The sequence below is a fragment of the Doryrhamphus excisus genome, unplaced genomic scaffold (genome assembly GCF_037039965.1).
Source record: "Doryrhamphus excisus strain RoL-2023G ecotype Guam unplaced genomic scaffold, RoL_Dexc_Guam_v1.1 HiC_scaffold_24, whole genome shotgun sequence".
Lineage (NCBI taxonomy): Eukaryota > Metazoa > Chordata > Actinopteri > Syngnathiformes > Syngnathidae > Doryrhamphus > Doryrhamphus excisus.
Window position 1 is genome coordinate 3,616,075 of NW_027621862.1, and position 26,338 is coordinate 3,642,412.

The 26,338-nt window shown below is 39.3% G+C and overlaps 1 protein-coding gene across 5 annotated transcripts in view; it reads left to right on the forward strand.

The window, feature by feature from the left end:
- svild (supervillin d) overlaps positions 1–25,073 on the forward strand; it is a 76,387-nt gene extending 51,314 nt beyond the window's left edge. For 4 of the 5 annotated variants that reach the window (XM_078788837.1, XM_058061514.2, XM_078788840.1 and 1 more), the window contains 21 exons: positions 9,753–9,900; positions 9,969–10,052; positions 10,122–10,208; positions 10,280–10,457; positions 11,424–11,596; positions 13,022–13,177; positions 13,247–13,383; positions 13,441–13,588; positions 13,744–13,889; positions 15,449–15,624; positions 15,748–15,883; positions 17,228–17,528; positions 17,605–17,759; positions 19,301–19,403; positions 19,478–19,685; positions 19,749–19,882; positions 20,832–20,987; positions 21,064–21,207; positions 22,594–22,706; positions 22,780–22,935; positions 24,392–25,073. In XM_078788837.1, the coding sequence (XP_078644963.1) occupies positions 9,753–9,900; positions 9,969–10,052; positions 10,122–10,208; positions 10,280–10,457; positions 11,424–11,596; positions 13,022–13,177; positions 13,247–13,383; positions 13,441–13,588; positions 13,744–13,889; positions 15,449–15,624; positions 15,748–15,883; positions 17,228–17,528; positions 17,605–17,759; positions 19,301–19,403; positions 19,478–19,685; positions 19,749–19,882; positions 20,832–20,987; positions 21,064–21,207; positions 22,594–22,706; positions 22,780–22,935; positions 24,392–24,478 (3,126 nt within the window). In that variant the 3' untranslated portion in view covers positions 24,479–25,073. The remainder of the gene's footprint in view (positions 1–9,752; positions 9,901–9,968; positions 10,053–10,121; positions 10,209–10,279; positions 10,458–11,423; positions 11,597–13,021; positions 13,178–13,246; positions 13,384–13,440; positions 13,589–13,743; positions 13,890–15,448; positions 15,625–15,747; positions 15,884–17,227; positions 17,529–17,604; positions 17,760–19,300; positions 19,404–19,477; positions 19,686–19,748; positions 19,883–20,831; positions 20,988–21,063; positions 21,208–22,593; positions 22,707–22,779; positions 22,936–24,391) is intronic. The other variant, XM_058061513.2, reaches the window with a different exon arrangement.
- The last annotated feature ends 1,265 nt before the right edge of the window (positions 25,074–26,338 follow it).

Sequence of the window (26,338 nt, forward strand, 5' to 3'; positions counted from 1 at the left end):
TGAATGTATGAATCTAGAGATCTCAAAATATAAGACAGTCATGTACCTGTATAAAAAAACTAGTGTGTGTGTGTGTGTCAGGAAGAAAAGCTCTGACTGGTCTGGTTAGAAGTTGCTTGGCGCCATCCGTTGATTTGAATGTATGAATCTAGAGATCTCAAATATAAGACAGTCATGTACCTGTAAAAAAACATATATGGGCCACTTGTGTGTGTGTGTGTGTCAGGAAGAAAAGCTCTGACTGGCCTGGTTAGAAGTTGCTTGGTGCCATCCGTTGATTTGAATGTATGAATCTAGAGATCTCAAATATAAGACATTCATGTACCTGTATAAAAAAAATACATGGGCCACTTGTGTGTGTGGGTCAGGAAGAAAAGCTCTGACTGGCTTGGTTAGAAGTGGCTTGGTGCCATTTGTTGATTTGATTTTCAATGAATCTCGAGATCTCAAATATAAGACATTCATGTACCTGTAAAAAAAAGTATATGGGCCACTTGTGTGTGTGTACTTATATGTGTGTGTGTGTCAGGAAGAAAAGCTCTGACTGGCCTAGTTAGAAGTTGCTTGGCGCCATCCGTTGATTTGAATGTATGAATCTAGAGATCTCAAATATAAGACAGTCATGTACCTGTATAAAAAAAGTATATGGGCCACTAGTGTGTGTGTGTGTGTGTGTGTGTGTCAGGAAGAAAAGCTTTGACTGGCATGGTTCGAAGTTGCTTGGCGCCATCCGTTGATCTGAATGTATGAATATAGAGATCTGAAATATAAGACAGTCATGTACCTGTATTTTTAAAAAAAAAAAAAGTATATGGGCCACTTGTGTCTGTGTCAGGAAGAAAAGCTCTGACTGGCCTGGTTAGAAGTTGCTTGGCAGCCTCCATTGATTTAATGTATGAATCTAGAGATCTCAAATATAAGACAGTCATGTACCTGTATAAAAAACGCATATGGGCCACTTGTGTGTGTGTGTGTGTCAGGAAGAAAAGCTCTGCATGGCTTGGTTAGAAGTTTCTTGGTATCATGTATAAATCTTTAGACTTAGACCAGTATAATATTCGGGGTCAATTCTCTGATGTCTATGTGCTGCATCAGCTTTTTTTTTCTGTATACTGTGCAAGATGAAAGGATTCAGACACATTGTTTCCCTCCTGCTGACTCAGCAACATTTGGAAATAGTAACGCCACAAATCCAGGTTTTTACCTCAACTCCCATTGTACAAATAAAACCCTACACCGCGGCTTAACACCTTACAACCCTTTTTCCCCCGGAGATACTCTTTCTTCTCCTGTTGTTTTTGTTGTCACCACAACCTTTCAAGAATGTCTTCCACAAACAAAAGCGAGTGTCGAATAAATTCTTGCAACTCTTTGAGACAGCAGAAGTACTTGTAAAGGTAAAGACCATGTGACCTGAAGTGGACCTTTAGGAAGATTTGTGGGAGAGCGGGGGAACTGTAACATGCATGTTCCACATCATGGCCACCTCCAACTAGCTCCAGATGTTTCCTGTTACGCCTGTAAATAGTCTTTTCCTGGATGCGGCTGTCATGTTGTGTATTTTTCATTTAAATTGTAGATTTTCATTTAAACGGCAATGAATAAAGCTGATTTAGCATGTAGCATTAAAAAAAATACAAGCTATAGTAATGAACAGATACTGCAAGAGCTCTTTGTTTTGGATTCTAGCTGTGGACCCACCTGTCAAAACAATGGCTGTGGACCCTCACTCCCACTCAGAGATAATGAATGCTCGGCCGGACAGTTCCCTTGTGGGTTTGACTCCTTGGAAACTGTGTTTGATATTTTCATGGATTTAAGATGATTTGCGGACTGCACGCTGGTAAAGTGGTGAGCATGCACGTCTCACAGCTTGGACCCAAGTTTGATTCCACTTTCGGACATCTCTATGTGGAGCATTGTCTGGTTGATGTTGCACAATACTCTATAACTATAATACTGTAGTACTGTAGTTATATATGCAGTGTATGTACAGCCATTTTTATTCATTCATTTTCATGTCACTGGTGCTGGAGCCTATCCCAGCTGTCTTCGTGCAAGAGGAAGGATACACCCTGGACTGGTGGCCAGCCATTCACACTCACATTCATAAGTCCTTACTGATTGTAGAAAAAAAAAGTATTTCTATCTGTGATTAATTATGAGTTAACTATGTACAAAATGTGATTAATTTGTGATTAAATATTTTAAGCGAATGATAATTTCAGTGAGTGTGAATGGTTGTCTATATGTGCCCTCTGATACCCCGCCTCTCACCCCAAGACAGCTGGGATAGGCTCCAGCACCCGCGCAACCCTTGTGAGGATAAGCGGTAGAAAATGAATGAACATCAATAAGAATAATTAAAGAAATGATGGAGCCTATCCCAGCTGTCTTTGGACGAGAGGCGGGGTACACCCTGGACTGGTGGCCAGCCAATCACAGGGCACATATAGACAAACAACCATTCACACTCACATTCATACATCCTTACTGATTGTAGAAAAAAAAGTCTTTCTATCTGTGATTAATTATGAGTTAACTATATACAAAATGTGATTAATTTGTGATTTGATATTTTAGGCAAATGATAATTTCAGTGAGTGTGAATGGTTGTTTGTCTATATGTGCCCTGTGATTGTACCCCGCCTCTCACCCCAAGACAGCTGGGATAGGCTCCAGCACCCCCGCAACCCTTGTGAGGATAAGCAGTAGAAAATGAATTAATTAATGAATAACATCAATAAGAATAATACAAGAGATGCTGGAGTCTATCCCAGCTGTTTTCGGGCGAGAGGCGGGGTACACCCTGGACTGGTGGCCAGCCAATCACAGGGCACATATAGACAAACAACCATTCACACTCACATTCATACATCCTTACTGATTGTAGAAAAAAAAGTCTTTCTATCTGTGATTAATTATGAGTTAACTATATACAAAATGTGATTAATTTGTGATTTGATATTTTAGGCAAATGATAATTTCAGTGAGTGTGAATGGTTGTTTGTCTATATGTGCCCTGTGATTGTACCCCGCCTCTCACCCCAAGACAGCTGGGATAGGCTCCAGCATCCCCGCGACCCTCGTGAGGATAAGCAGTAGAAAATGAATGAATGAATGAATGTTTTTAGTTAATTCTTGTACATAGTACTTTTTGCTGTATTGTTTGTCTTTCATGTATTCTGGGTACAGTGTGAGTAGCATGACAATATACGTGTATATTTCTTTATTGCTGTCCAGATGTAGTCGTATTTATGTCATTTTCCTCTTTCCCTGGCTAAAGTCACCTACTTGCACGTGTCGTACTCTGATTAATTCCCACTTTTCCTCTTCCCACCTTTCTTCCTTGTTTACCCCCTCACCTACCTCCAGACTCTACCCCCCTTTCTTTGACTTCTTTGACACCTGCCTGTCAACCTTTCCCAGTATCTCCAGGTGAGTGTGCAACATGCGTCTCATTTTGTTGTTTCATTGGAGCTCCAAAGCTTGATCGCATGACTTGAAATTTTTCACTTTGCAGACAGATACCCGGTTCAAAATAAAGATTTTAGTGGAGTATTGTTTCAAAAAAAGGCAAAAATGTTGACACAAAACACAGTAAATGATGAATGTAGAGGAAAATTAACATTTAAGGTTACTTTTTTCAAAGATTTGATGTGGTTTTTCAACAGCACCTTCTTGTTTTGCCATGAGTAACCCATGGATAGCAAGAGCTGATAGCAAGAGCGATACCTTCTTGTTTTTCCATGAGTAACCGACAGTGGAACCAAAGAAAGTGCTAGCACATTGATCAAGATATCCGAAGATGCGATATGGTAGCAAGAGCAACACCTTCTTTTTCAACAGCACCTTCTTGTTTTGCCATGAGTAACCAAGAGTGGAACCAAAGAAAGTGCTAGCAGATTGATCAAGATTTCCAAAGACGCAATATAGTAGCAAGAGCAACACCTTCTTTTTCAACAGATTTCCGAAGATGCAATATAGTAGCAAGAGCAACACCTTCTTTTTCAACAGCACCTTCTTGTTTTGCCATGAGTAACCCACAATGGAACCAAGGAAAGTGCTAGCACATTGATCAAGATTTCCAAAGATGCAATATTGGAGCAAGAGCAGCATCTTCTTGTTTTGCCATGAGTAACCCACAGTGCAACCAAAGAAAGTGCTAGCACATTGATCAAGATTTCCAACGATGCGATCTGGTAGAAAGAGCAGCACCTTCTTGTTTTGCCATGAGAAAGTGCTAGCACATTGATCAAGATTTCCAAAGATGTGATATGGTAGCAAGAGCAGCACCTTCTTGTTTTGCCATGAGTAACCCACAGTGGAACCAAAGAAAGTGCTAGCACATTGATCAAGATTTCCAAAGATGCGATATGGTAGCAAGAGCAGCACCTTCTTGTTTTGCCATGAGAAAGTGCTAGCACATTGATCAAGATTCGCAAAGATGCGATATGGTAGCAAGAGCAGCACCTTCTTGTTTTGCCATGAGTAACCCACAGTGGAACCAAAGAAAGTGCTAGCACATTGATCAAGATTTCCAAAGATGCGATATGGTAGCAAGAGCAGCACCTTCTTGTTTTGCCATGAGTAAGTGCTAGCACATTGATCAAGATTTCCGAAGATGCGATATAGTAGCAAGAGCAATACCTTCTTGTTTTGCCATGAGTAACCCACAGTGGAACCAAAGAAAGTGCTAGCACATTGATCAAGATTTCCAAAGATGCGATATGGTAGCAAGAGCAGCACCTTCTTGTTTTGCCATGAGTAAGTGCTAGCACGTTGATCAAGATTTCCAAAGATGCGATATAGTAGCAAGAGCAATACCTTCTTGTTTTGCCATGAGTAACCCACAGTGGAACCAAAGAAAGTGCTAGCATATTGATCAAGAAAGTGAAAAACACTACTGACTTCACGAAATACTGACAAAACAGGAAGGTGGTGTTGATCTTGCTGCCACTATTGTGTCTTTGGGTAACCTTTGTCCCTTTCATTCGTCCTTTTATATGCATTTAGAATTGTTTTATGCTATAACGGTGAAACTATAGTGTGTTTGTGTTCAAAATGGCTAGACTTAGCTGACTTGCGGTTTCCCAGTTGCCATTTTCTTAGCAAGCTAAAGATGCTAACAATGCATTCAGAACAAAATAGGACCAATTCAGTGTTAATACCCAACACACTGCACACTAGTGGTTCTTTAGTATTTTCTGTTATACCCCCACTGGCCTCCCTTTATGACGAATGATGGCTTCCTGTGAGAAGTATATGTCGTCCCCTGCATTCTTTGGGGGTCTTGTCAAGCCGATGTAGAATTCCCCCTCGTTCTGATGGACTCCAGAGATAGCGTCACTCTTGTGTGAGAAACATGAAAGTCCAAGCTGTCCATGTCACAGCTTGCATTGTGCTCAGGCGGTTCTGTGTTTATATAGTCAGCAAAAGCCAGATGCACAAAGGCTCTTGTTTTACAATGCTTGACTGTTGCCACATTGAGTAACCCTGCAGAAAGTACAGAAATGATTCACTTTAATGTGAAGGTCAAGTGTTTTTGCACATCTGTTTCTACTTTTTACATCTCTATATTTCTATGCTGGGATATTTTTCACATAACTGCATAATAAAAAGCTTCTTTACTATAAATTAGTACGCAAGGATCAGGTGGATATCGGAACTGTAGCAAGAGCAACACCTTCTTTTTCAACAGAACCTTCTTGTTTTGCCATGAGTAACCCACAGTGGAACCAAAAAGAGTGCTAACACATTGATCAAGATTTCCAAAGATGCGATATAGTAGCAAGAGCAGCACCTTCTTTTTCAACAGCACCTTCTTGTTTTGCCATGAGTAACCCACAGTGGAACCAAAGAAAGTGTTAGCACATTGATCAAAATTTCCAAAGATGCGATATAGTAGCAAGAGCAATATCTTCTTTTTCAACAGCACCTTCTTGTTTTGCCATGAGTAACCCACAATGGAACCAAACCAAAGAAAGTGCTAGCACATTGATCAAGATTTCCAAAGATGCGAAATAGTCGCAAGAGCATTACCTTCTTGTTTTGCCATGAGTAACCCACAGTGGAACCAAAGAAAGTGCTAGCACATTGATCAAGATTTCCAAAGATGCGAAATAGTCGCAAGAGCAATACCTTCTTGTTTTGCCATGAGTAACCAACAGTGGAACCAAAGAAAGTGCTAGCACATTGGTCAAGATTTCCAAAGATGCGATATGGTAGCAAGAGCAACACCTTCTTTTTCAAAGCACCTTCTTGTTTTGCCATGAGTAACCCACAGTGGAACCAAAAGAAAGTGCTGGCACGTTGATCAAGATTTCCAAAGATGTAATATAGTAGCAAGAGCAATACCTTCTTGTTTTGCCATGAGTAACCCACAATGGAACCAAAGAAAATGTTAGCACATTGATCAAGATTTCCAAAGATGCGAAATAGTAGCAAGAGCAATACCTTCTTGTTTTGCCATGAGTAACCCACAGTGGAACCAAAGAAAGTGCTAGCACATTGATCAAGATTTCCGAAGATGCGATATGGTAGCAAGAGCAACACCTTCTTTTTCAACAGCACCTTCCTGTTTTGCCATGAGTAACCCACAGTGGAAGCAAAAAAAAGTGCTAGCACATTGATCAAGATTTCCAAAGATGCGATATAGTAGCAAGAGCAATACCCTCTTTTTCAACAGCACCTTCTTGTTTTGCCATGAGTAACCAACAGTGGAACCAAAGAAAGTGCTAGCACATTGATCAAGATTTCCAAAGATGCAATATGGTAGCAGGAGCAACACCTTCTTTTTCAACAGCACCTTCTTGTTTTGCCATGAGTAACCCACAGTGGAACCAAAAAAAAGTGCTAGCACATTGATCAAGATTTCCAAAGATGCGATATAGTAGCAAGAGCAACACTTTCTTTTTAAACAGATTTCCAAAGATGCGATATAGTAGCAAGAGCAACACCTTCTTTTTCAACAGCACCTTCCTGTTTTGCCATGAGTAACCCACAGTGGAAGCAAAAAAAGTGCTAGCACATTGATCAAGATTTCCAAAGATGCGATATCGTAGCAAGAGCAATATCTTCTTTTTCAACAGCACCTTATTGTTTTGCCATGAGTAACCCACAGTGGAACTAAAGAAAGTGCTAGTTTTTGCACATCTGTTTCTACTTTTTGCATCTTTATATTTGGATGCTGGGATATTTTTCACATAAATGCAGGATAAATAACGAGCTTCTTTACTATAAATTAGTACGCAAGGATCAGGTGGATATCGGAACTGTTTTTTTGACTCTACTAAGATTAAACTTTTGACCTTGCAGCTGCAGCTATCGGGTTATTTATCGCCTGCCTCCACTCAAAGCGACTTTTTTTTTTTTTCCTCTTTCTTTGTTATTCAGTGATAGAAACCTGACATGTAGTTTAATTTGCACGGTACAGCAAGTTTCCACTGTTGCTACCGAGCAACCAATAAAGGCTGCAAATGACGGATTTTCAGGCTGACAATGTCTTATTTTTATACTGCTTCTTACATCTACTTAATGTCAGATTGTCAAGATAGGCTACATTTTCGGGGGGAGATCTACCCCGGATTTAATGCCACATTGACAGCTTGGCTTGGGACACACATCTTTTTTTTTTTTTACTCCATCTGTAGATGTTTAACTCGGCCCATCTGGCCTTACAGTAAAGATTACGCCAAGAAACGTCATCCATTAGCGTTGCTTTCTTCCATGCGTATTTAGATATAATGTTTCATTTTTTTTTCCATGTCTTTAGTCAACTGAAAGGTTTTTATTGTGTTGTTGTTCATTAAAGTCTTCACTCATCGTTGCAGTTAATTGCAAATGATGAAGTGGTGTCAGCCGTGGAAAAAGACACCGAGCGCCATTCAGAGGCGGAGTGCTGTATCATTTGTTAGTATAACACAGCTCCCGGGGTCCATCGGCGGCACGAGGCGCCGTAAATGATTGTTAATATGCTTTTAATGGTGGTGTATTCAGGTGCAAATGTGGCGGAGGAAATTAATCAGCCGGGTCTTGTTTTTTTTTTTTTTGTTTTTTTTTCCACGAAAATGTTGTTTTTGGAAGAAGCGGTGCGGATGAAATTTCACTTTAAAAGAGTAATTGCCGGGTAATGTGTTGGGAATGAGAGATTGCTGACACCAGTAGTTGTAATATCATGCACAGGAAGTGTTCAGGAGTAGGATTTGGTTCTTACTCCTCCTTTTCAAAGAATTGTGCACATGTCATGTCATTTTGTTGAATTAAAATACAATTATAAGGCATTCAAAAGACGAATTCAGTAGGATTCTACACACTTTGGTGAGAGTGTTAGGTCCCCCAGGGAATACATTTACCGTAACACACATAAGCACAGCTTATTTAGTCTTATTATGTGTACTATATTGGTGAATAATAGTGTAAAGGTGAATATAGGGGTGTTATTTAATGTCTAGACGGCTCTGATTATGTTAAAAATCATATTTAAAAAGTTGTAAACAGTTTTTTTTAGGCTTTACCTACAAAAATATTACATTTATAAATAAGGAATCGTACTTGCAGCAAATGTGGTTATGCGTTGATGGAAAATTTTAACACACACGCGCAAATACATGCACATGTGCAAACGTAAATAATATATGGTGCTATTTTTGTAAAAAAAAAGACATTTTTTTCTTTAAAAAATAGCACGTATTTTTTTGTAAAAAAATAGCATCAATTTTTTGTAAAAAAATAGCACCTACTTTTTTCTAAAAAAAATAGCACCATAAAAACAGCACCTATTTTTTGTAAAAAAAAAAACAGCACCTATTTTTTGTAAAAAAAAAAACAGCACCTTTTTTTGTAAAAAAAAACAGCACCTATTTTTAGTTTAAAAGAGCACCTATATTTTGTTTAAAAAAGCACATATTTTTTTGTTTTAAAAACATAGCACCTATTTTTTGTTAAAAACATAGCACCTATTTTTGTTAAAAACATAGCACCTATTTTTTTGTAAAAAAAATAGCACCTATTTTTTGTAAAAAAAAATAGCATAATTTTTTTGTAAAAAAAATAGCATCAGTTTTTTGTAAAAAAAATAGCATTAATTCTTTGTAAAAAAAATAGCACCTATTTTTGGTAAAAAAAAATAGCACCATAAAAACAGCACTTTTTTTGTAAAAAAAAAAACAGCACCTATTTTTTTGTTTAAAAAAGCACCTATTTTTTGTTTAAAAAAATAAAACCTATTTTTTGTTAAAAAAATAAAACCTATTTTTTGTTAAAAAATAGCACCTATTTTTTTGTTAAAAAATAGCACCTATTTTTTTGTTAAAAAAAATAGCACCTATTTTTTTGTAAAAAAAAATAGCACCATCATTGCTTGGACATTTTGGCTAAATATATATGTCAAAATTTGTGTGAAAGTTATGCTTGAATGTATCTCACAAAAAAGCCATTTTTGTTGTTGAGAACTGATATTATGATATTTTGAAACGTACCTATGTATATTCTACTGCTGATTACTAAAGAACAGAAAAAGGTAGAAACAAACATTTAATGAAAGATGGGACTTTAATCTTTTTTTTGGTTTAAACCATGTCTATATAGCCCAAGAACATATAGCCAAAAAAAATGTCTGGAATTGAATGACCACATGACCATTTATCAACAAGTATATTGCACAACACAACATCAATAGAACCAATGTTGCAATAGTTATTAGTTATTAGAAGTCCAAGTCATCCACTGTCTTAACGCAACTTTCATAACAGAAATCCAGCGTGGATACGACATCCAAGGTGTCTCTGGCTGAGAGGATGAAGGTCCTGAAGGACAAGGAGGAGCAATGGAAGAGTAAAGGCAAAGGAGCAGCCAACGATTCCATCCAGTTCACCGTAGCAGGACGCATGGCCAAGAGAGGTAAGATCTCCCTTTGGGCTCCAATCCTAGTAACAAATCGGTAAAATGATTTTGTAATATTTAATCAGGGCTAGTGACGGACGCCGGAAAGGAAGAGTCTCGTCTTACGCCGCTCAAAAAGTCAAACGCCACGCCTGTGAAACCACACGAAGGTACTAAATGACGCTTTTTCAACCTCTAATTCTAACCAAGTACTAAACGGTCACTCTGCTTATCAACAGAAATCTCCAGTAGAACTGCTGTCAAAGTCGAAGGAGACAAACGTCTGGATAAACTCGAGTCCTTCCTGGACAAACTTCACAGCAAAGGTATCAGATACATTTTTAATATTTCCGATATTAACGTTGATGGCATTGTTTTTTTTTTTTTCCATCGTCAGGTGTCAGCAAAAGCAGCACGTCCACCATTGAAGTGACGGCTGAGGCTGAGAAGGAAGTCATGACTCTGGATGATGAAGAGACCTTCGGCAACTTCTATAGGTCCATCTCACCCTCGTTTCTTCGGGACGTCATCGTCAGCGAGGAGGACCTGAGTCACGTCCAGGCTCACACACCCAAGTTTGTACCTTTCTATAAGAACAGTCATGAATACATTTCTGAGGATCAAAATAGATCAAAATATGAGTTGGAAGCCTCATATTACAAAAATACAACATAAGGTGGACAGAAATATTTCAATATTGAACAAAGCTAAATTTCACTCCACACTCTTTATTGCTCTCTGCTTCTACCATATCTTACTTATTGTGTGGAAATATGGGCTAATAACTATAAAAGCAATCTTCACTCGCTAAATGTACTGCAAAAAAAGGCCAGTAAGGATAATTCATAATGCCGCCTACAGAGAACATACTAACTCCTTATTTCTAAAATCACAAATACTTCAACTTGCTGATATAGTTCATCTTCAAACAGCTAAAATAATGCATAAGGCTAAAAATAATGAATAATAATTATAATAAAAAATATAAAAATAAGAACGCCAACCGATGTGTGGAAATATGGGCTAATTAACTATAAAAGCAATCTTCACTTGCTAAATGTACTGCAAAAATGTGACAAAAATTAATTTAATTAAAAAATTTAATTTAATTCAATTTAATTTAATTTTAAAAAATTAAAAAAAAAAAATTAAAAAAAATCAATTTTTTTAAAAAAAAAATTAAAAATTAATTTAATTCAATTTAATTTTATAAAAAAATTACAAAAAAAATTTAAAATAAAAAAAATTAAAATAAATTTAAAAACAAATATTTAAAAATTTAAATAAAAAAATGATTTTTTTTTTAATTAAATTACTTTAGGAAAGCAGGAAGTGAACAAATGTAACAGTTACTGTTTGTAAAAGTACCAGATGGAGGGGCAGGATTTAATAAGCTTTGCTTCTTCCTACTCCTTTCGGACATGTGGAACTGTGAACTGATTATGTGATGCATTCAATTGTAATCTGATGCATGTTCAAATGAAATAAAACCATTACCATTACCATAAAAAATATGACTTTTTATTCTTTTTTTTATACAGGCTCACCTCAGCCGTCGCCGAGCACAAACGTGCGGTGAGGCCAAATAGAAGGAACCAGGGATCCAGGAACCCTCTGAAAGCACTGGCTGCACGTGATGACATCAGGCAGGTGTACACGGAACAGAGGCTCAACATCGCCACAGTGGAGACCAAGAGGATTCAAGTGGAGAGGAGTAAGAGTTCATTCATTCAAAACGAAACCCCAAAGTTCGATTCATTTAGGGGCGTGTCCACACACTTTTTGACCGTATGCTACTATGAATGCTAAAGGTAACTGTCCATAGTTGTGGGTTGTATGATCCACACAAGGGTTGGGGGTGCTGGAGCCTATCCCAGCTGTATTCGGGCGAAGGGCAGGGTACACCCTGGCTGGCGACCAGTCAAGGCCCGAAGACAGCTTGGATAGGCTCCAGCATTTCTTGTATTATTCTTATTAATGTTATCCAGCTTATCCTCACAAGGGTCGCGGGGGTGCTGGAGCCTATCCCAGCTGTCTTGGGGCGAGAGGTGGTGTACAATCACTGGGCACATATAGACAAACAACCATTCACACTCACTGAAATTATCATTCGCCTATAATATTTAATCACAAATTAATCACATTTTGTACATAGTTAACTCATAATTAATCACAGATAGAAAGACCATTTTTTTCTACAATCAGTAAGGATGTATGAATGCGAGTGTGAATGGTTGTTTGTCTATATGTGCCCTGTGATTGGCTGGCCACCAGTCCAGGGTGTACCCCGCCTCTCGCCCGAAGACAGCTGGGATAGGCTCCAGCACCGCCCCGCGACCCTTGTGAGGATAAGCAGTAGAAAATGAATTAATGAATGAATGATTGGCTGGCGACCAGTCCAGAGTGTATCCCGCCTCTCACCTAACGTCAACTGGGATAGGCTCCAGCATTTCTTGTATTATTCTTATTCATTCATTCATTTTTTACTGCTGACCCTCACACGGGGGTGCTGGAGCCTATCCCATCTGTCTTCGGGCGAGAGGCGGGGTACACCCTGGACTCATTGCCAGCCAATCACAGGGCACATATAGACATAGAATTGAACCCTGGTCTCCCAGCTGTGAGGTCTGCGCGCTAACCACTCGACCGCCGTGCAGCCCTACAGATACAATAATTAAGTGTAAAATATATAGTATGGCCCCCGCTTCAATTTTGTTAAATCAATGCAGCCCCCGCAAGTCAAAAAGTTTGCCCACCCCTGATGTAATCCTGAGTGGTTTTATCTATCTCTGCATGCACTTGAAAAAAAGTTCCTACTAGCAGTGTAGATGAAATGAATGCTTGCCATACTGTTGTTTACAATGATGTCATCAGCAGTATTAATGCTGGCTGAGCTGTATTGGTCTTACCAGGATTACAATACTGGTTCTGTTGCTGCCATGTTGTACTAGTAATGTTAAAACACAAAAATTATTGTTTTATATTATCAATATATAATGCATTTAAATGTGAGCGATCAATTGATATCGACAGTATTGTTTCTGTCTGAGGAGTTAGCTCCTTGCCGCTATTACAACATTGGTTCTGTTAGACATGAGAGCATTCATGGTACTATGTCTGTACTTCCTGTTCCTCCTAGTGGCGAAACACTCCAACCTGGCTGACGTAGCTCTGGCAGGCCTGGCCAGCAAGGAGAACTTCCGCAAGGTCAGCCTGCGTAGCGTCAAGTCAACCGATGTTGTGACCAACAACAGCGCGCTGCCCTTCAACAAGCTCATGCTCATACGCATCAAAGGTCAGAGACGGCAGACATCTTGTATGTTGAATGCAGGTATTTTTATTATGTTATTTGTTTCGTCTTCAGGTCGGAGGCACGTTCAGGTACGCCTGCTGGAGCCCACCTCCAAATCCCTCAACAGCGGCGACTGCTTCCTCCTCATCACGCCCAAGCACTGCTTCCTGTGGAGTGGCGAGTTTGCCAACGTCATTGAGAAGGCGAAGGTAAGATGGCAGCTAACAGGATTTGGGATTTGGCTCTTCTTAATTCTACCATGTCAGGCGTCGGAGATGGCGTCCTTTGTCCAGGCTAAGAGAGATCTGGGGTGCAAAGCCTCTCAGGTGACGGTGCTGGAGGAGGGCATCAACACAGACAGCAGATGGGCCAAAGAGTTCTGGAGTCTGCTTGGAGGGAAAAGACAGTATAGAGGTACTTTGTGTACGCAGCTGGTTCATAACATTTTGGTTGTTATTCTCACCATGTGTGTGTCTGTGTGTGTGTGTGTGTGTTTGTATGTGTGTTTATCTGTGTGTGTGTGTGTGTGTGTGTGCATATGTGTGTGTGTGCGTGTGTGTGTGTTACAGGAGCAGGAGAACCAGAGGAGGATGAGCTGTATGAAAGCGGGGTGTTGGACTCCAACGGGATCTACAGACTCGAGGGAGACAAACTGGTCCCTCATGAAGACGCCTGGGCTTCTATCCCGAGTGTCTCCTTGCTGGACTCTAAAGAGGTAAACGAGTCAACTGGGATAGGCTCCAGTTCAGTGTCAGTGTCCTGAATGAGGACAAGCGGTACACACTGTAAACTTCACTCTCTTATAGAGTACTGCTGTGACATTCATTCATTTTCTACCAGTTGTGGGTATGCTGGAGCCTATCCCAGCTATCTACGGGCAAGAGGCCCGGGTACTCCCTGGACTGGTCGCCAGCCAATCACAGGGCACATATAGACAAACAACCATTCACACTCACATTCATACATCCTTTCTATCTGTGATTATGAGTTAACTATGTACAAAATGTGATTAATTTGTGATTAAATATTTTAATTTAATGATAATTTCAGTGAGTATGAATGGTTGTTGGTCTATATGTGCCCTGTGATTGCACCCCGCGACCCTAGTGAGGAAAAGCGGTAGAAATGAATGAATAAGAATAATACAAGAAATGCTGGAGCCTATCCCAGCTGTCTTCGGGCGAGAGGCGGGGTACACCCTGGACTGGTGGCCAGCCAATCACAGGGCACATATAGACAAACAACCATTCACACTCACATTCATACATCCTTACTGTTTGTAGATTAAAAAAAGTATTTCTATCTGTGATTAATTATGAGTTAACTATGTACAAAATGTGATTAATTTGTGATGAAATATTTTAGGCAAATGATAATTTCAGCGAGTGTGAATGGTTGTTTGTCTATATGTGCCCTGTGATTGGCTGGCCGAAGACAGCTGGGATAGGCTCCAGCTTCCCCCGCGACCCTTGTGAGGATAAGCAGTAGAAAATGAATGAATGAATAACATCAATAAGAATAATAATAATAAATAATAATAATACTCACGAGGGTCGTGGGAGTGCTGGAGCCTATCCCAACTGTCTTCAGGTGAGAGATTGGGTACACCCTGGACTGGTGGCCAGCCAGCCAATCACAGGGCACATCTCGACAAACAACCATTCACACTCACATTCATACCTATGGACAATTTGGAGTCGCCAATTAACCTAGCATGTTTTTGGAATGTGGGAGGAAACCGGAGTACCTGGAGAAAACCCACGCATGCACGGGGAGAACATGCAAACTCCACACAGAGATGGCCGAAGGTTGGGAAAGACAAAATAAGAAGCCAAAAAGTTACCACTTCCACACAAAATAGGAGGAGAACTCATTCATTCATTTTCTACCGCTTACCCTCACAAGGGTCGCGGGGGGTGCTGGAGCCTATCCCAGCTATCTTCGGGCGAGAGGCGGGGTACACCCTGGACTGGTGGCCAGCCAATCACAGGGCACATATAGACAAACAACCATTCACACTCACATTCATACCTATGGACAATTTGGAGTCGCTAATTAACCTAGCATGTTTTTGGAATGTGGGAGGAAACCGGAGTACCCGGAGAAAACCCACGCATGCACGGGGAGAACATGCAAACTCCACACAGAGATACCCGAGGGTGGAATCGAACTCGGGTCTCCTAGCTGTGAGGCCCATTGATACGATTAATCAAGAGAATATCAACATCCTTTATTGTTCTTAAGTTTGTGACCGTTTTGTCTTTGGCTCCCCAGGTTTTGGTGTTTGACTTTGGCAGTGAGGTGTATGTGTGGCACGGCAAGGACGTGTCTTTGGGTGACAGGAAGGTTGCAGTGAAATTGGGCAAACAGCTCTACAGCGGCAGCTACGACTACAGCAATTGTAGGGTTAACCCTTTAGATGCCTCCTGTACTGATAACAACATACCACAGTGAGTATAGCCTTCTTTTCAGCAGTGAATGATACTCAGGAGTATTTATTGTACTACTGCACCCCCTAGTGGTGTAATAATGATAGTGTCACAACACTTCTAATTTTTTCCATGGGTGTCCAGGCAGGGGGAGGGCCGCCCAAGTTGGACTCTGTTTGGTCGTCTATCAGAACACAACGAGACGTCCCTGTTCAGGGAGAAGTTCCTGGATTGGGCCGAGAGAAAGAAGGAGGAGGCAGCCGTAAGGGAGGAAGTCAAGGTGAAGTTTTTGCTTGTAAAAATAGTCTAAATGTGAAATTAAATGAAGACAGCCAAACGAGCTGTACACTGATGACTGTTACACCCGAAAACGTAATAATTGCCCACAAACGTAATTCAAATCTGCAGCTTTGAATGTAATAATCCCACAAATGTCATAAATTTCCCACAAACGTAATACTGAATTTATTTAAATATTACATTTTGTTTGTGGGCATACATGTGCGTTTTAGTTACAGTATATTATTGTTGTTATTATATTATTGTGTGATTTTGTGTGTATATGGGGAAGAAATCATCAAAAGAAATAATAAAATATAATAATAATAACAGTAGTAATATATTTTTTAAAACAATTGCAATTATCAATAAAATAAATTAATAAAAATTTGTGCAATTATCAATTATGTTAAAAAATAAATAAATACATAAAATTAATTATAATGTATTAATTAAAGATTCCTTTGAATAATATTTTTTCCACAAAAAAAGAAGAAAAAAACTTAACAAAATATATAATTTAATAATTAAAGATTCTTTTAATGTATTCAAATGATACTCTTTTAATAATATTTTTTTCCACAAAAAAGAAAAATATAATTTAATAATTAAAGACTCCTTTAATGTATTTAAATAATACTCTTTGAATAATATTTTTTTCCACAAAAAAGAAAAAAACTTAAAATTAATTATAATTTAATAATTAAAGATTCCTTTAATGTGTTCAAATGATACTGTTTGAATAATATTTTTCCATAAAAAAATGAATAAAATAATTATAATTTAATAATTAAAGATTCCTATAATGTATTCAAATGATACTCTTTGAATCATATTTTTTCCACAAAAAAGAAAAAAACTTAAAATGAATTATAATTTAATAATTAAAGATTCCTTTAATGTATTCAAATTATACTCTTTGAATAATATTTTTTGCACAAAAAAGAAAAAAATTAAAATAAATTATAATTTAATAAAGATTCTTTCAATGTATTCAAGTGATACTCTGAATAATATTTTTTCCACAAAAAAAGAAAAAAACTTCAAATAAATTATAATTTAATAATTAAAGATTCCTTTAATGTATTCAAATGACACTCTATGAATAATATTTTTTGCACAAAAAAAGAAAAAAATTAAAATAAATTATAATTTAATAATTAAAGATTCTTTTAATGTATTCAAATGATACTCTTTTAATAATATTTTTTCCACAAAAAAGAAAAAAATATATAATTTAATAATTAAAATCAATTATAATTTAATAATTAAAGATTCCTTTAGTCCTTTTAATGAAAGTTGCAGAACGTTCATGCTTGTGGTTTTCTACCATTTGACCCTTCAGAGCCCGGTTCACTCCAATGTCCGCTCCTCGCCCGACCTGGACCTGCAGCCATGCGAAGCCAGAGCACTGCTGGACAACGAGCCGGACCCGGTTAGAACCATTCTGGAAGGGGTGGACGTCCAGCGGGGGCATGGCGTGGTGAGGACTGAAGATAACAGGCAGGCGGAGTTGGCCACAGTGGCTGTGGAGGCCTGGCATATTAAGGAATACGGGGAGGAGGAGGTGCCGAAGGAGAGTCTGGGACAGCTCCATGAAGGAGATGCTTACATAATCCGCTGGAAGTACTCCATTACCACACTTGGTGAGCTTTGGAGGAAAAAAGTGGAAACAAAAGGAACGTTTAGATGTTGGTGATGGCTGATGGTTCTTCTTCTTAGTGGGAAAGCGACAGAAACCAGGAGAACTGACTGCTGGAGCTCCAGGGAGGGAGAGGACCGCTTGCTTCTTTTGGCAGGGCCTCCAGTCCAGCGTGAGCGAGAAGGGAACCTCTGCTCTTAAAACTGTGGAGCTGGGCAACTTTAGGGGCTCACAAGTGAGTAACACACACCCTTAAAGGGAATTGGACAGCTGGTTTTATCCTGGGACCACATGTCACTGTGTTTATTATAAACGATGAATATAAGATGCCACAGCTTGGAGACCAGGGTTCAATTCCACCCTCGGCCATCTCTGTGTGGAGTTTGCATGTTCTCCCCGTTTTCTCCGGGTACTCCGGTTTCCTCCCACATTCCAAAAACATGCTAGGTTAATTAGCGACTCCAAATTGTCCATAGGTATGAATGTGAGTGTGAATGGTTGTTTGTCTATATGTGCCCTGTGATTGGCTGGCCACCAGTCCAGGGTGTACCCCGCCTCTCGCCCGAAGACAGCTGGGATAGGCTCCAGCATTTCTTGTATTATTCTTATTGATGTTATTCATTCATTCATTCGCGGGGGTGCTGGAGCCTATCCCAGCTGTCTTGAGGCGAGAGGCGGGGTACAATCACAGGGCACATATAGACAAACAACCATTCACACTCACTGAAATTATCATTCGCCTAAAACATTTAATCACAAATTAATCACATTTTGTACATTAACTCATAATTAATCACAGATAGAAATCCTTTTTTTCTACAATCAGTAAGGATATATGAATGTGAGTGTGAATGGTTGTTTGTCTATATGTGCCCTGTGATTGGCTGGCTGGCCACCAGTCCAGGGTGTACCCCGCCTCTCGCCCGAAGACAGCTGGGATAGGCTCCAGCATTTCTTGTATTATTCTTATTGATGTTATTCATTCATTCATTCGTGGGGGTGCTGGAGCCTATCCCAGCTGTCTTGGGGCGAGAGGCAGGGTCCACCCTGGACTGGTGGCCAGCCAATCACAGGGCACATATAGACAAACTACCATTCACACTCACTGAAATGATCATTTCCTATGATATATTTAATCCCAAATTAATCACATTTTGTACATAGTTAACTCATAATTAATCACAGAGACTTTTTTTCTACAATCAGTAAGGATGTATGAATGTGAGTGTGAATGGTTGTTGTACCCCGCCTCTCACTTCAGCTGGGATAGGCTCCAGCATTTATTGTATTATTCTTATTGATGTTATTCATTCATTTTCTACTACTTATTCTCACAAGGGTCGTGCGGGTGCTGGGGCCTATCCCAGCTGTCTTCGGGCGAGAGGCGGGGTACACCCTGGACTGGTGGCCAGCCAATCACAGGGCACATATAGACAAACAACCATTCACACTCACATTCATACCTATGGACAATTTGGAGTCGCCAATTAACCTAGCATGTTTTTGGAATGTGGGAGGAAACCGGAGTACCCGGAGAAAACCCACGCATGCACGGGGAGAACATGCAAACTCCACACAGAGATGGCCGAGGGTGGAATCGAACTCGGGTTTCCTAGCTGTGAGGCCTGCGCGCTAACCACTTGTTGTTGATGTTATTGATGTTATTATGATCATAATTATTGTTGTGTTGGATATTACAGGTATGTTGTAGTTAGTGAATGTACATAGAAAGAGATGCCTGGTATGTACATAATTACTGTATTTACTGTATTCCAGGTTTTGGTGACCCAGGGGAAAGAGCCCCCCTGCTTCCTGCAGCTGTTCCAGGGGGGTTTGATCATCCACAAGGGCAGTCGAGACAACTCTGTTAGAAACACTGGTAAAAAAAAACACTTCATATAATAATTGAAATAGTCTTTTATTGTTATGTTTATGTTTCTTCTGCTCCTCCAGCAGTTTGGAGGTTATTCTGCGTTCGAGGTGAAGTAGAAGCGGAAGCCATGCTGGTGGAAGTGGACTGCTGCAGCGCCAGCCTGCGCTCGCGTGCCGTCCTGGTCCTGCTCCACGCTCGGGAGTCTCACGTTTACGTGTGGAGAGGTTGCAAAGCCCACGCCGGTGCCAGGCAGGTGGCTACAAGAGCAGTGGACCAGCTCTGCCAGAGGTAGGACTTGGAGATCCAAGGTGGTGATGAAGGTTCTAACAAACTTTTTTTTTTTTCTTCAAGGTGCCCGTCTGAGTTGGATCTGAAGAGCGACAGCCGAGTGAAGGTTGAAGAAGTCGAGGAAGGAGCTGAGCCTGCAGAATTCCTGAAGGTTCTTCATGTGCAGGACAGGAAGTCCTACGACTGCATGCTTCAAGGTGCTTCATCTCGTATGCAAATTAATCATAATCTTGAATTAAATGAATGAATTAAATATTTGCGGGGGGTGCTGGAGCCTATCCCAGCTGTCTTCGGGCGTGAGGCGGGGTACACCCTGGGCTGGTGGCCAGCCAATCTCAGGGCACATATAGACAAACAACCATTCACACTCACTGAAATTATAATTTGCCTAAAATATTTAATCACAAATTAATCACATTTTGTACATAGTTAACTCATAATTAAAGACAGATAGAGAGACGTTTTTTTTGACAATCAGTAAGGAAAAAGTCTTTCTATCTGTGATTAATTATGAGTTAACTATGTACAAAATGTGATTAATTTGTGATTAAATATTTTAGGCGAATTATAATTTCAGTGAGTGTGAATGGTTGTTTGTCTATATGTGCCCTGAGATTGGCTGGCCACCAGTCCAGGGTGTACCCCGCCTCTCGCCCCAAGACAGCTGGGATAGGCTCCAGCACCCCCGCGACCCTCGTGAGGAAAAGCGGTAGAAAATGAATGAATGAATTAAATATTTGTGGGGGATGCTGGAGCCTATCCCAGCTGTCTTCGGGCGTGAGGCGGGGTACACCCTGGACTGGTGGCCAGCCAATCACAGGGCACATATAGACAAACAACCATTCACACTCACATTCATACATGCTTATTGATTGTCAAGAAAAACGTCTCTCTATCTGTCTTTAATTATGAGTTAACTATGTACAAAATGTGATTAATTTGTGATTAAATATTTTAGGCAAATGATAATTTCAGTGAGTGTGAATGGTTGTTTGTATATATGTGCCCTGTGATTGGCTGGCCACCAATCCAGGGTGTACCCCGCCTCTCGCCCCAAGACAGCTGGGATAGGCTCCAGCGCCTCCGCGACCCTCGTGAGGAAAAGCGGTAGAAAATGAATGAATTAAATATTTGTGGTGCTCTCAGATCCCGGGAAGTACAATTACACCCCCAGGCTGTTCCGCCTGAGTGCCAGTTCCGGTTTGTTCGAAGGGGAGGAGCGTCTGTCCCCCGCCAGGGTGACGGAGGGCGTCATGGCCATGCCGTTCCTCCAGGAGAACCTCTACTCCGCACAGCAACCCGGTACCTTTAACACCAAGTGTTTTCTTTCAGTTGACTGCTATGGTATGTTGTGCTAATGCACTTGCTTCCGCTCCAGCATTGTTCCTACTGGACAACCGCATGGAGGTGTACCTCTGGCAGGGGTGGCAACCCGAAGAAGAGCAATGCACGGGATCGGCAAAGATGCGTTGGGACAACGAGAGGAAGTGCGCAATGGAGACGGCGTTGCTGTACTGCAAAGGTCAAAATTACTAAAGTATTATGAAGTATTTACAGTGTTGCTAATGGTATTGCCATTCATTCATTTTCTACCGTTTATCCTCACGAGGGTCGCGGGGGTGCTGGAGCCTATCCCAGCTGTCTTCGGGCGAGAGGCGGGGAAAGCCAGCCAATCAAATGTGCAAATATACCAGTGTACAGTGACATGTTATGATGTCGTCACTACCAACAGCACTAAATTCATCACATAGCAACTTAACACCCCCCCGGACTGGTGGCCAGCCAATCACAGGGCACATATAGACAAACAACCATTCACACTCACATTCATACCACTTACTGAGTCTTTTGAGCTTGCATAGTAGTTGGTTAATATTCTGCATCATACATTGGTAGTGTATTGTCTGGTTGATGTGGCACAATACTCTATAATACTGTAGTACTGTAGCTATATATGCAGTATATGTACGGCCATTTTTATTCATTCATTCATTCATTTTCATGAGTGTCACTGGTGCTGGAGCCTATCCCAGCTGTGTTCAGGTGAGAAGCGGGGTACACCCTGGACTGGTGGCCAGCCAATCACAGGGCACATATAGACAAACAACCATTCACACTCACATTCATACCTATGGACAATTTGGAGTCGCTAATTAACCTAGCATGTTTTTGGAATGTGGGAGGAAACCGGAGTACCCGGAGAAAACTGGGGGGAACATGCAAACTCCAAAGAGATGCGGAATCAAACTTGGGTCTCCAAGCTGCATGCTAGCCACTCGCCCACCATGCAGCCCCAGATTTATTCATTTTCTACCGCTTATCCTCAAAATGGTCGTGGTGGGTGCTGGAGCCTACCCCAGGTGTCTTCGGGCGAGAGGCGGGGTACACCCTGGACTGGTGGCCAGCCAGCCAATCACAGGGCACATATAGACAAACAACCATTCACACTCACATTCATACCTATGGACAATTTGGAGTCGCTAATTAACCTAGCATGTTTTTGGAATGTGGGAATGTGGAAACCGGAGTCCCCGGAAAAAAAACACACATGCACGGGGAGAACATGCAAACTCCACATAGAGATGTCCGAGGGTGGAATTGAACTCGGGTCTCCTAGCTGTGAGGCCTGCTCGCTAACCACTCGAACCCTGTATTGCCACAATTTAAAGAAAGATTTCTGTGCAGGTTATTGTGTGTAGCTGCTCTATAGGAGTCCACAACTCCATACAAAAGGCCGGAACATTAGCATAATAGGTCCCGATTTAAGAGCTTTATCGGTGTAATAGTTCTATCCCATTACATGAATGTCTACCTGTCTCTTTTTAGCTGTTTGTATATCTTTAGAATGGTCAGAAAAGAGAAAGACATGCATTCTTTGTGGGTCCTTATGTTCGCCATCTTCTTACAGAAAAGACTACTCGGCGACCCCCTCAGGCATATCTTGTCATGGCAGGCTGTGAACCTCTCACCTTCACCAACATCTTCCCATATTGGAAGAAGGACCCCCGTATTGCTTCAAAAGTGAGAATTACTTTCTATTGCTTGAAAACAATAGTGGTTGTGATGATTAACCATATTGTTTATTTACATGTAGACCGAGAGCTCCAAGAACAAGGTGACCTTAGTGAAGGAGGTGCTGTCCAAGCTTAGTAAGCTGCAGTACTCCATCGAGGAGCTCACAAGTTCACCTCTTCCAGACGGAGTGGATCCTCTCCGCCTGGAGGATTACCTCTCCGACCAGGACTTTAAGGTAGAATCACTCGGGAAAATCCATTATTATTTAACAGATATATTCTACAACACAGCAGCAACAGAACCAATGTTGTAGCATAGGAGCGGAGTAAACTTCTATGCCGGCATTGACAAGTTCATTGTGAACTACAGTACAGCAAATTTAGCAGACATGAGTTTTCAGAACAACAACTCAAAAGCAACATTTTAAAGTGCATGCAGAGGTAGATACATTATAAGAATTACATTTCTTAATGATTTGAAAAGTGGAAAGGAAAACGTAGCGCTCTTTGACCACATTGTCATTTATTACTAACAAATAAACACTACTGCAACAACAGAACCAATGTTGTAGTAAACTGCTATGCCGGCATTGACAAGTTCATTGTGAACGGCAGTACAGCAAGTTTAGTAGACCATGAGTTTTCAGAACAACAACTCAAAAGCAACATTTTAAAGTGCATGCAGAGGTAGATACATTTACAAGAATTATGATATGTAAATACATTTCTTAATGATATGAAAAGTGGAAAGGAAAACGTAGCGCTCTTTGACCACATTGTCATTTATTGCTAACAAATACATTGCACACTACTGCAACAACAGAACCAATGTTGTAGCAGATGGACGCAGTAAACTGCTATGCCGGCATTGATTAGTTCATTCTGAACGGCAGTACAGCAAATTTAGTAGACATGAGTTTTCAGAACAACAACTCAAAAGCAACATTTTAAAGTGCATGCAAAGGTATATACGTTTACAAGACTTATGATATATAAATATACATTTCTTAATGATATGAAATACATGAAAAGTGGAAAGGAAAACGTAGCGCTCTTTGACCACATTGTCATTTATTATTAACAAATACATTGCACACTACTGCAACAACAGAACCAATGTTGTAGCCGCTGTAAGGAGTAAACTTCTATGCCGGCATTGAATAGTTCATTGTGAACGGCAGTGCAGCAAATTTAGTAGACATGAGTTTTCAGAACAACAACTCAAAAGCAACATTTTAAAGTGCATGCAGAGGTAGATACATTAACAAGACGTATGATATATACATATACATTTCTTAATGATATGAAATACATGAAAAGTGGAAAGGAAAACGTAGCGCTCTTTGACCACATTGTCATTTATTATTAACAAATAAATTGCACACTACTGCAACAACAGAACCAATGTTGTAGCCGCTGTAAGAAGTAAACTGCTCATTCAGAATGAATATCGTTGACGGTTCATTGTATGACAAATGTAACATGCATAAGAGTAGCAATATTTTAAAGCGCATATAGAGCTAAATCAAACTACCAGATCAACTTTTTTAAGTTTAGTAATAATTTGGAGTGCATGAGAAAACAGAAGGAACAAGTTAAAGTCATTGATTATTAAGAATGTTGATCAGCATAGCAACACAACCAATGTTGTAATAGCATTATTGCCAACGTTGTCGTGTTCTTTCACAATAGAAACTTCTGGAAATGAGTCGTGTGGAGTTCAATGCCTTGCCCAACTGGAAGCAAAAGAACCTGAAGAAGAGCAAGGGGCTTTTTTAATAAAACGTTTTTTTATACAGGCAAAAGAATAGTGACCTCATTTTTTTTTGTTTTGTTAAAAAAAAACTGTGTTCATTTTGTTTTTTATATCCATTTTATATGAATTATTCCTCATTTATTCCCATTACTACGTGCAATGTTGTTTCTTATGTGGTAAAATAGTAATAATCGTATTATGTAATAATATGTAATATACTATCAATGTATTGTTTTTGTGCCAGAATGTATTAAAAAAATGTCTGTGGTTTAAAAGTGGGAGTTTTAATTGTTATATCATCATTTTGTTTTTTTATATTTCTCACTTGTGGCCTTTTCAAAAGCTGTTCTAAACAAAAAAAAGAACCTTCTTTTAAAATATTTGTATTGGTACTGAATAATTAGTGATTTTTCAGTAATCATGGACCAAATTAGACATTTTTAAGCCTTGCTAACAGTGTTTTTGTGAAAAGTATTAAGTATTATAGTACTTTAAACATGTTACATGTATGTTCCTATGTCCCTAGTCGCTCTTTAACGAGGAAAGCAATGTATTATATAGACGAATAGCAGTTTTTATTGTTATTTTGGCACATGCAAACATGAATAAAATGTTTGTTTACAAAAATGTGAGTTTGGATTGACATTGGAACCAAATCAAAACAGACATTTTAGTGTTATTATTATTTATTATTAGTTATTATTATGAATGGTGGCTTATTATTGTAGCATTTTATGGTAATGGTAATGGTTTTATTTCATTTGAACATGCATCAGATTACAATTGAACGCATCTCATAATCAGTTCACAGTTCCACATGTCCAAAAGTAGTAGGAAGAAGCAAAGTTTATTAAATCCTACCCCTCCATCTGGTACTTTTACAATCAGTAACTGTTACATTTGTTCACTTCCTGCTTTCATAATTTAATTTAATTAATGCACACAATTAAATTAAAGTAAAGATTTTTTTTTAAATATTTTTATATTTTTTGTCACATACCGAAGTACAAGGTGATATGACCATCCACCTGCCACTTCCTGCCTTTCTAATATAATTTAATTTAATTTTAATTTTTTTTTTATTTAATTGTTTTTATTTTTTATTTTTTTATTTTTTAAATGTTAATGGTTTAATTTCATTTGAACATGCATCAGATTACAATTGAATGCATCCCATAATCAGTTCACAGTTCCACATGTCCAAAAGGAGTAGGAAGAAGCAAAGCTTATTAAATCCTACCCCTCCATCTGGTACTTTTACAATCAGTAACTGTTACATTTGTTCACTTCCTGCTTTCCTAATACAATTTAATGTTTTAAAAATTTAATTTTAATTTTATTTATTTATTTAATTTTTAACATTTTTTTAATTAAATTAAATTTTTAATTTTTTTTTATTTAATTTTTGAAAAAAAAATATTTTATTTTATTTTAGTCACGTATGACCATCTAATGACATAATGGGTACCATAGTAAGTGTTTGAAGATTAACTATATCAGCAAGTTGAAGTATTTGTGATTTTAGAAATAAGGAGTTAGTATGTTCTCTGTAGGCGGCATTATGAATTATCCTTACTGGCCTTTTTTTGCAGTACATTTAGCAAGTGAAGATTGCTTTTATAGTTATTAGCCCATATTTCCACACAATAAGTAAGATATGGTAGAACCAGAGAGCAATAAAGAGTGTGGAGTGATTTTTCTGATTGAGAACAAATTTTTGCTTTGTTCGATATTGAAATATTTCTGTCCACTTTATGTTGTATATTTGTAATATTTTTCATCTATTGTGATCCCCATAAAAATGTATTTTCCTTCACTTGTGGATGTTGACATGCATGCAGGTAAGTGAACATAATTCACTTTCAAGCTTTAATAACATTTTC